The 11,092-nt window shown below is 39.4% G+C and overlaps 1 protein-coding gene and 1 long non-coding RNA gene across 5 annotated transcripts; both read left to right on the forward strand.

The window, feature by feature from the left end:
- The first annotated feature begins 908 nt into the window (after window positions 1–908).
- Window positions 909–1,686, forward strand: LOC149185774 (histone H4-like). Its single transcript, XM_089410795.1, has one exon. The coding sequence runs from the start codon at window positions 980–982 to the stop codon at window positions 1,289–1,291; it is 312 nt and encodes a 103-aa protein (XP_089266921.1). The 5' UTR covers window positions 909–979; the 3' UTR covers window positions 1,292–1,686.
- A 447-nt stretch (window positions 1,687–2,133) lies between these two features.
- Window positions 2,134–6,109, forward strand: LOC149185775 (uncharacterized). 4 transcript variants are annotated; one of them, XR_016255659.1, is made up of 5 exons: window positions 2,134–4,732; window positions 4,835–5,192; window positions 5,295–5,388; window positions 5,476–5,653; window positions 5,756–6,109. It is a non-coding gene; the product is annotated as an uncharacterized LOC149185775 (long non-coding RNA). The 4 variants fall into 4 exon arrangements; XR_016255657.1 differs by having other exon boundaries at window positions 4,835–4,928; window positions 5,056–5,192; window positions 5,295–5,653; XR_016255658.1 differs by having other exon boundaries at window positions 4,835–5,388.
- The last annotated feature ends 4,983 nt before the right edge of the window (window positions 6,110–11,092 follow it).

An 11,092-nucleotide genomic window follows, 5' to 3' on the forward strand; every position in this document is an offset into this window, starting at 1 on the left:
ATGTCTTAAAAATATAAGTTTAATTTTTTTTTTTTCACACTGTGAGGTGCTCTCTAGGCCAGTATGGTAGAGATGTTGTAATGTCGTGTTAAACATTTTGACTGTAAAAATATATAAAATAAAATAAAGATAAACAAATTAAAAAAAATTAAAAACATAAAATTAATAATTTGATTTATAATTAAACCAACCTAGATCCATCTTAACTCCCCATCCACCATGTATTAAGAGGGATCAAATCTCTTGAGATGCAAACCTTTTTTAGAGTGAAAATAGATTTGATCCCTCTTGACCCTTGGTAGATCTAAAATTAAAATAAATCTAAAATGATAAATAAGATAAAACTTCATTTGAACTCCTTATTTTTCCAAATTAAAACAAAAAAAAATTCAAAACCAAAATACAAAATTTCACTATAAAAACTCCCATCAATTAAATAAAATTATAACTTCAAACAATTTTATTACGAAAAAAAATACCATTCATTAATTTACTCCATAGACTAAATACAAATTTACTCCATACTCGATAGACTAAATACAAATTTACTCCATACTCGATAGACTAAATACAATACAATAATCCATAAACTAAACTTAAAAATAAAAATAAAATATTATTCCATTTATTAATTATACAATAATCGATAATCCTTTACCAAAATGCGATACAATAATCCATAGAATGAGGAATTAAAAATGCCGAATGGTTGAAACTTGAAGGCGAATGCCTCAAGCCTCGTAGGTCTGATTGCAGCCGTTGAAAGAAAATCATCGACGGTCCACAAGAAAACATCACGTTGCGACGGATCGAGACTTCTCAGCGGTTAATGGGAGGCATTTGAATTAACTATGGTTAGATGTGGGAGAGTCCCTCTGCATCTATATATTTGCTTCCTTGGCATTCGTTTTATACACGATCCTTCATCTGACCTTATTGCTAACCATTGTGTTTGGGAGCAGAGCAGGAGAAAGGAAGGATGTCTGGCCGCGGAAAGGGAGGGAAGGGTTTGGGAAAGGGAGGTGCGAAGAGGCACAGAAAAGTGCTGAGAGATAACATTCAGGGTATCACCAAACCAGCCATCAGACGCCTTGCCAGGAGAGGAGGCGTCAAGCGCATCAGCGGGCTCATCTATGAAGAGACCAGAGGCGTCTTGAAGATCTTCTTGGAGAATGTTATTAGAGATGCAGTAACATACACAGAACACGCCAGGAGAAAGACTGTCACTGCTATGGATGTTGTCTACTCACTCAAGAGGCAGGGCCGAACCCTCTACGGCTTTGGAGGCTGATCGTTATTCACTTGGCCGTTGGTCACTCACTCATTCATGGTGTCTGTTGACACCACCGTCTACTGTTGGGAAATTGTAACCTCGCTACCGAATATTTAATTCACTGCTTCCCCTGAAAGTCTGCATGTGCAAATTGCAATTTTCTTGAATTGTTTCTGTTTACGTTAAGTTAGCATTTCTGCGAAATGATGTGGCTTTTAGGGTTTTTAGGGTTTCTTGGAGAACGTTATCAGAGATGTGGTAACATATACAGAGCACGCCAGGAGAAAGACTGTCACGGCCGTGGATGATGTCTCCTCTTTCAAGAGGCAGGGCTGAAGCCTCTACGGCTTTAGAGGCTGATCATTATTTTTCTTGGCCGTTCATCAATCGCGCATTAATGGTTTCTATTGACACCACCGTCTACTGTTGGGGGATTGTAATCGCACTGGCGAATGTTTAGTGCACTGCAGATATGAGGGAAAATAATTTTGTATTCAAATGTTCCAGAATCATCAACACCCTATAAGACTCCATCAAACATGAATGCCTGACGAATCAAACATACAACGAAAGCTAACATTTAACAAGATTCAGAACACAAAGCAGAAAGAAGGAACAAAGACATGCATTTTAGATCGATTATTGTGACAAACTGAGTGGAGGGTCTGCACTAAATACAGTAATATTATCGAGCAATTAGTGTGTTAATTTGGATCCTCTACTCAGTTTGTTGCAGAAATATACATCGAATGCAGGGGTTTATATTTGTATGCGCTATTCCTTCTTTGTGCAATGTAATTTGAATCTATGACTAGAGAGGGTGCTATCAGATTCTTCCCCCATTTTCGGACAAAGGACCTCTGGATGACAGATCGACATCTTATTAGGAAACCGCCTCTACGGGTCTCCGGATGACAGATCGACATCTTAATCCTCTTCAAATATTTTTATTTACCATTACATTTCATATCAGTAAGTCGATGGCTTTCCTGGGTGGCAGGATCGAGCATAAAAACAGATCTGCTTGAAGATGGTAGTGACCCTATATATAAGATGCTTGAAGATGGTAGTAGCCCCATGTATAAGAGGCTGAGGTCGTCGTCGAGAGTGACCTTCCCATGTCATTGTTCTCTAAGCTCTCCAAGAGCGAACAGTTTCATGGGTCTTCGCATGAGGTTGAGCAAACCCTAGCTTAATTTTTTCATTTCATGGTGTTTTAAAAATCAACTAATTTTTAATTTTTAATTTTATTTTTATTTTTGTTTTGTTTCTTATTTGAAATAGAAAAATAATTTTGGTTTTTGAAATTGGTGTTGATAATATTTTTATTTATTTATTCTTAACTTTTTATTGTTTTACAATTTTTTTTTTTTAATTTGTTAGTATAATATTTATATTGTGTGTTTATTGTGGAATAAGGCTTCAGGAATTTTAGTTTAATCATGAATAATTACTAGCATTTGCACTAGATGTTGCAAAGGAAATGTCATAAAGCATAAATTGAAGAATGCAAATATTTAATTTTTTAAATAAATGAAAAAATTATATTGAAAAATATTAATTAAAGTAACATTTTAAAGCTTAATCCAATTTAAGCCATGAGATGAAAAAGCTAAAACATGGGTAGTTGAGAGTACTTGGTAGGTCCTGGTGGAACTTAAAGTTTAAATGCATAGCAATGTAAATATTATTATTTCATCTCATTTTATTTTGCAGCATATGTTTGTTTGTAAATTCCATGAATTCCATTAAATTCCATGAATTGCATTCCATTGGTTGTTTGAACCAACTGCATGCATGTATGAACACTGTACATAATTGCATGCTTCCAAAAAAATTGATAATTTGATTAGACTTACACAAAGGGGTCTTCTCTAGTTATGTAGGATCTTCTCTAGGATTTTATTCCAGTGTGGAGTTTATTTTATATCACTTTTAATACATTATTAAAAACTATCATTAATTATTTTAATGAAAATATACTTGCACCTAAAAAATTATGTTAAGTGATACATGCATCCCAAAAATGTATGAAAACAAGCATTTCGATTAAAAATGAATGCAATGTAACTAAAAAAACCCTATTTGTCTCATCTCATTTTATTTTGTAGCATATGTTCATTTGTAAATTCCATGAATTCCATTGCATATGTTTGTTTGTAAAGTCCATGAATTCCATTCCATCGGTTGTCTAAACCAGTATTTAATTGTGCATATTATCATTTTTTATTTTATGTACTTTGTTATTATGAACTTCTCTTTCTCTCAGAGTTTGAAATGGAATTTTTTTGTTCTAATTGCATGCTTCCAAAAAAAATTGATAATTTGAGTAATTTGATTAGACTTACACAAAGGGGTCTTCTCTAGTTCTTTAGGATCTTCTTTAGGATGTTATTCCAGGATGGAGTTTACTTTATATCACCATTAATACATTATTAAAAACTATCTTTAATTAGTTTAATGAAAATATAGAGAAACAATTAATTTCCCCTTTCCGCACCTTAAAAATTATAGAAAGTAATGCATGCATCCCAAAAATTTATGAAAACAAGCATTTCGATTAAAAATGAATGCAATGTAACTAAAAAAACCCTATTTGTCTTTGAACTCATTGGCTTGAGTTTGCTAGTGTTTGTATGTCCCAATTAATGACAGTTGAAATTTTTGACAAGAGTTCATCAAACTTGTAATGGTAACAGTCAGCTTGCAATAAAATAATCTAGTTCTAAAATGCAGGGACTAATAATGATTACGTCTGCTTCTGTTTCATCTTTGCCCTTTCTTTATGCCTATGTCACACCCCTATATACAAGGAATAATACAATATACCTGAGATAAATTTTTTATGGTAATTAAATATAAAAGTTCACCCTCTAATTATTCACAACAATACGCATACATTTGGTTTATTTACTGTGTTACAACTAACCATTGTAATTATGCAACAAAACCTTAGCTCTTAACTTCAACACCGGTTGTGAATCACATAATACACGAGACTCGAGTTTCATTCATTAATAATCTGTAAATGGTTTGATCTTCTGTATAGTGGAGGACAGGTCCTTATCCTCTTTGATTTATTGCCCCACCCCTCCAGCTCGGATTTCAGGTCTTATCTTGAGCTTGGCGTGACCGGGTTACCGCTGTCATACACTTCTCTGGACCAGCAGTGTTAATGCATGCAGTGGTGCTGTCAGTGAACCTCGGGATCATCTGTCTCATCTACGGTGGAGGTTGTCGGTCACTGATCTGATGGCTCTGGGATATTCTAAGTGTTTTACCCTCTACAGGGTCTAGCTACGCAGCTCATTCTGCCCATTCCTCCTTGTGCTGGCTCTGCTTCCAGTCCATGGCGGAGGTGCTTATGCTGCGAGCATGTCTCTTGTTGCGGTTGGATCGTTCCGTGAGCTGCTTGAGGGTTCCGCGCTCAAGTTAGGGAGTTCTTGGGAAATTACCCAAGTGAGGTTACCCTGTTTTCTAAATAACGTTGTTGTTAATGTTAGCTCAAGAATTGATTTCAGTTTTCTTTTGTGTGCTAATATTTGGAATTATGCTCCGTAGGTTTGGCAAGGGCTCTTCACCGTGTTGAGGGAAAAGCCTCCCGATGATTTCTACCTCATCCTTACGGGGCTTGCGCTTCTGGGGTTTTATCCGGGTAAGCTTGTAAGGCTCCACTCATGTCCTAAGTTCGATGGCATCTCCTTCTTGCTTGAGGTGTAATTTCAACGTTTTGGCGTACTGGTTCTTCTACCAGGGTTTGACTCTTGTTGAAGTTTCACCAGGGACAAAGTTTGTATTTGTTTAAGCAAGACCTATTTCGGCTTGCAAGGAACCTCTGTCTCCTGTTGCGGTTGGGTTGTTCCATGAGCTGCTTGAGGGTTCTGTGCTCAAGTTAGGGAGTTCTTGGGAAATTACCCAGGTGAGGTTACCCCATTTTCTAAATAACGTTGCTGTTAATGTCAACTCAGGAATTGATTTCAGTTTTCTTTTGTGTGCTAATATTTGGAATTATGCTCCGTAGGTTTGGCAAGGGCTCTTGACCGCGTTGAGGGAAAAGCCTCCTGAAGATTTCTACCTCATCCTTACAGGGCTTGCACTTCTGGGGTTTTATTTGGGTAAGCTTGTAAGGTTCCCCTCCTGTCCTAAGTTCGATGGCATCTCCTTCTTGCCTGAGGTGTAATTCCAGCGTTTTGGTGTACTAGGTTCTCCTACCAGGGTTTGACTCTTGTTGAAGTTTCACCAGGAACGAAGTTTGTATTTGTTTAAGCAAGACCTGTTCCGGCTTGCAAGGAACCTCTGTCTCCTGTTGCGGTTGGATCGTTCCGTGAGCTGCTTAAGGGTTCTGCGCTCAAGTTAGGGAGTTCTTGGGAAATTACCCAGGTGAGGTTACCCCATTTTCTAAATAATGTTGCTGTTAATGTCAGCTCAGGAATTGATTTCAATTTTCTTTTGTGTGCTAATATTTGGAATTATGCTTTGCAGGTTTGGCAAGGGCTCTTGACTGCATTGAGGGAAAAGCCTCTCGAAGATTTCTACCTCATCCTTACGGGGCTTGCGCTTCTAGGGTTTTATCTGGGTAAGCTTGTAAGGCTCCCCTCCTGTCCTAAGTTCGATGGCATCTCCTTCTTGTCTGAGGTGTAATTTCAACATTTTGGCGTATTGGGTTCTCCTACCAGGGTTTGACTCTTGTTGAAGTTTCACCAGGAAGGAAGTTTGTATTTGTTTAAGCAAGACCTGTTCCGGCTTGCAAGGAACTTATGTGATTAATTATTTGGTATTTCCATTAATACAATATAGGAAATGAAAAGTCCAAGAGCATCTGAGCAAAATTCACTGTAACTCTATCATATAAATATATTACAGTCCAATATGGAGTTTACTTTATATCACCATTAATACATTATTAAAAACTATCTTTAATTATTTTAATGAAAATATAGAGAAACAATTAATTTCCCCTTATTGCACCTAAAAAATTATAGAAAGTAATGCATGCATCCCAAAAATTTATGAAAACAAGCATTTCGATTAAAAATGAATGCAATGTAATTAAAAAAACCCTATTTGTCTTTGAAGTCATTGGCTTGAGTCTGCTAGTGTTTGTATGTTCTAAAATGCAGGGACTAATAATGATTACGCCTGCTTCTGTTTCATCTTTGCCCTTTCTTTATGCCTGAGATATGCCTAATTCTAATAATATCTTGTTTACATAAATTTTTATATATAATTTTATTTTCTCCATGTTATTCTGAATATCAAGTATTTTGTGAGGCATTTGAATGGTTTAGTGAAAAATTTGTTTTTCCAGTTATATCTGGAAACTTATATTGTAACTAAAATAGTACTTTGCTGAGGAATCTGAATAGTTTAGTAAACAATTTGTTTTTCCAATTGCATCTAAAAATGCAGTGGAACTGAAATAATTAAATCTAGTGTTGTGACTCGTAAAATAGTTATATCTGATGTCGAGCAGAGTTTCCACCCACAGGTTATTATCATTAGAAGAGCTTGTTACAGTGTAATGGAAATAGTAAGTGAGCATAAAACGAATACTGAAGATCTGGAGAAGCCAGCAGCGTCTGATGAAGTGACTATGAATGATCGGCTTGTTGATGAGAGCAAGACTGGTGGATTGAGGAACGCAGTGAAGGATTTTATGTTCCCTGATCTGTTTCAATGATATAGGAATCAATCAAGGATGTGTAAATATATTACTGGTCTTCAGTATGCATTCCCCATCCTCGAATGTTTTCCCACATATTCTTTTGGTCTCTTCAAATCCGATATTATCTATCGCATTACCATTACCAACTTTGCCATTCCACAGGTATAAGCTACCCAAAGCTTTGGCTTCTCTGCTTCGGTACGAGAGATACATATGTCCTGAAGGCATTATAGTATATTCACATTCTCTCAAACCATGTTAGATGTTTCTTAATGTTTTTTATTCATCTGATCTCGGCTTCAAATGAAAATGGTAAACAACTCATAATACATACTAAATCAATGGGATGATACTGCACAAAATTTATAGAAATAAACTGTAAATCTCATTCAAACTCTAGCTTTTTACTGCACGTTAAAAACTCTTCCTCTACAATTAACCAGAGCTCTGGCTTGAAATGCATTGGAAGAAATAGAAACATTGGAAGAAACAGAAACGCCAATGTCCGAAATGTACACCCAGAAAGTTGCGTCGTTGTACTTGTCGGGCGTCACAACTCCAGTTTTCCTCCTGCGCTCTGCGGCAACTGCTCTCCTCCTGCGCTCCGCGGACACTGCGATGCCAAAAGTAACGAGATACCACGCTGTAATTGGTTATGCCTCCTACGCTCTGCAGCCACTGCTCTCCTCCTGCGCTCTGCGGACACTGCAATGCCAAAAGTAATGAGATACCACGCTGAAATCGGTTATGCTGACCAGTGCGCAAACCATTTCCCAAACGAATTTGTAACCATTTTGTAACCATCCTGATCGAACAGTTGAAACTTTTGCAATCGTCTAACATAGGATCCTATGGCGTACGAGGATGACAGGTGGGCAGAGAGGGGAGTTCATTTAAGAGGGAATGCCTTACGGCATAAAAAATAATAATGAGAAATTATAAATGAATGTTATAAATAATAATGACCAATTTATTATGGAGGAATTTATTATAATTGGAATAATCTCAAATCCCTGGAAAATTGGTGGGATTTTTTAAGTTTATTAGAAGCAATGGACCATTTTGCTAAATAATATTTTCTTATATATAAATAAATATTATAAATAATAATGAGGAACTAAGACTTTTGTGATCCATGATGTAGAGAATAGTCTTTCGGATTAATCACATGTAAGGATTGGGTCGAAGTTTTGAACCAACTAATGTTGTTCATCCTCAGGACAAGGTGAGAAACCAATGAATCTGAGAGAATTAATAGCAGGGATGCATCAATGTTCAGGGTAAGCCGTTCAAAAAATAGTTGTTGATGAGAGCAAGACTGGTGGATTGAGGAACGCAGTGAAGGATTTTTTGTTCCCTGATCTGTTTCAATGATATAGGAATCAATCAAGGATGTGTAAATATATTACTGGTCTTCAGTATGCATTCCCCATCCTCGAATGTTTTCCCACATATTCTTTTGGTCTATGATGCGGGTCAACCTAGGTGGTAAATTGGTTAAGGTGTAATATATAAGATGAAAGCCGCCTTGTATATTAGGAATCTCTATAAAGATAACCAACCCAACTACCTGACCGGAAATCTACTCCCTGACCGCCATGGGCCCATCGGGACTGAAGCAACTGGTTCATTGCATATATTTCAGTAGGTAGACCGATCCACGCTTGGTGCAGGTGTAATATCGATAGATGGCGACACTAGGTGGCAGGTGCGTTGCGATGGCTAGTGCTTGGCATGGGCGCTCGGAACCGAGGGATACCAATCGGGGTAGGGGCGGCCGGTAAGATGGTTGATCCCCGGGCCCAATATGGTCCCAGTAGCAATCCTTCGCCTGTTCGACAAGATCCTTGGGGCGAGCGCACAAATGAACCCCTTGCATAGACCGCCTGGTATAAGGCTGCAGGAACAACAAGAGATACAACCCGTATAGCGGGAAGGCTCGGGGCGACCTTAGCATGGGTAAACCACGTAAGGTTGGAAAATGCCTTATCTCCTCCACATATTGCAGGTGGAAGGCCGGCCGGGCGGACACCTATAAATCGTACCGCTATGTGTCGTCTAGTAACTCACTGCGGAGGTAGAGATGGGCACATAGGCATAGAATGGGGCATTATGGGCGTATACCTTCCAAGCACCGTTAGACCTTCGTGAGTGGGATGAATATTTTCGAGATCGAGATGAAGAGTTTAGAGACCGGGATAGGTAAGCAACTGCAGAACCAACTGGAGAACCATTTCAAGGGTACTAAACCTCTCCGATGAAACTACTGATGCTATTGGATCTACTGGTATTGGATCGGCTGCTTATGGACCTGGAACAGGATCTCAATATGGGTCTAGAAGCTATGGGTCTGTCTCTGCTACTTACTTTTATTCTACTGTTGGCTCACCAGGATCTCCTTGCTGCTACGTGTTCGGGTCTTCGTAGTAGCCCTCCATTATGGTAAGCTTATTCCCCTTTCTTTCCAATAATGAATCGGAGGTGGGTTCAGTCGCTCCACTTCTGCCCTCACTCCACCCGCTGGTAAACTCCCTAGGGCTCATCCTTTGTCCGTCCCAAACACCCACCCACTTACTTTCGAACCACGGATCCTATCTATCCATAGAGAGACACTTGTCTCGTTCACCCTTCCTTCCCGTACTGATAGTTTCTTACAATCATGGCTTAACACCTTTTATTGAGCCATTGGAGAGGGTCATTGAGGGAAGATGAATAGAACCCAAACAAACTAGGCGAAGCAACAGATGCGTTCAATAGGGGATCATGCAATAGATTATCGGTTCCGGTTCTCTAGGGATAGATCTCGATCGATTGTATATATCATATAGCATAGGGGAGGGGGCCCCACAAGCCTTTCCCGTAGCCGAGGGAGGGGACCTTGTTCAAACATGGGTTTGTAAAGTGAAATGAAGCCCCGTCCCTGAGGGGACCTTTATGGGGCTTGGACTTCCTGTTGTAAGCTCTGGCCACTTCCTTCCTAGTAGCATTCAGTCTCCTTTGTCTCTTCCCTTTCCTTCTTCTTCTCCATGCATTTTTGTTTCCTCTTCCACTTCCCTCACCCCTTGGACACTCATGGTAACATTGATTCATCAATGTTACCATTGATAGGGTGATGCCTTCACTTAGTCAACTGTCTCCACTTCTGATTGATCTGTATATGGATCTGCGCCTGGAATTGGATAAGCTTCTGGGTCAAGCTTATCATCTCGGGCAAAAAGTACGACCCTACTCGATATAACCTCACCCTAGCCAGGATCCACTATTGTGTTTTTGGTCTCTCTCCCGAGATGTCCCCTCAGTTGTTCATGTTCCATAGCCTGTAGCTACGGAGCCCCTTATGTAGTGGTTTCATCTCCTCCCCTCACTTCCTTTTATTGCGCTAGTATACTGTTGGCACTGGTCTTCTTTTTTGCCCACATTGAGCCTAGGCTGATGTATGTCACCTACCACACTCACATCAACTCCCCGTCAGTTTATTGAACCTCCCACACTCGCATCAACTCCCCGTTGATGTACGTTGTCTCTTGCACTTGCACTAACTCTGGATTGTCATACGTGACCTTCATGCGCATGATGACTTGGGTTAGTGTATGTCGGCTCTTATGCTCGTGCTCTCTGGATTACCATATGATGCATGGGACTCCCACTATGTCCTTGGCTAGTGTATGATGTCTCCATGATCGTTATAATCACGGATAAACGTATGTTGCTTCCCGTGCTCACGCTAGCTACAAATTACCATATGTCACCCCTTCATGCTCATGATAGCCCAAGATTAGTGTATGTCACCTCATGTTCTCATGTTTTCTCTTAGCTGGCGTATGTGGCCTAACCCCCCCTTTGCCAATGTAATGCCAGCATAACTTGATTCTGTCTCTGTTCCTTGGTTTACTTATAATGAAAATCGCTTGACTAACAGGTTCTTTATTGCTCACCCATCAAGGGTGAGGAGAGGTACGTTAAGTGACTCAACCAACGGGAGAGGATGCGTAAGCAGGCTCGACTGATAAGGACCCTTTAGGGGGCTCGACTGATAAGGATGCGTAAGCAGGCTCGACTGTTAAGGATGCGTAAGCAGGCTCGACCATAGGGAGAGGACCGGAGGCGCTCGACCATAGGACCTTTAGGTACTCGACCATAAGGGAGAGGGAGAG

This window comes from Pinus tabuliformis, chromosome 3_1 (assembly GCF_031772625.1).
Source record: "Pinus tabuliformis cultivar Carrire ecotype Pingquan chromosome 3_1, CPIR1, whole genome shotgun sequence".
In the NCBI taxonomy this organism is placed as follows: Eukaryota; Viridiplantae; Streptophyta; class Pinopsida; order Pinales; family Pinaceae; genus Pinus; species Pinus tabuliformis.

Bases quoted from the DNA above. Each gene is read 5' to 3' on its own strand.
- LOC149185774 (XM_089410795.1), top strand. From the start codon at position 980: ATGTCTGGCCGCGGAAAGGGAGGGAAGGGTTTGGGAAAGGGAGGTGCG.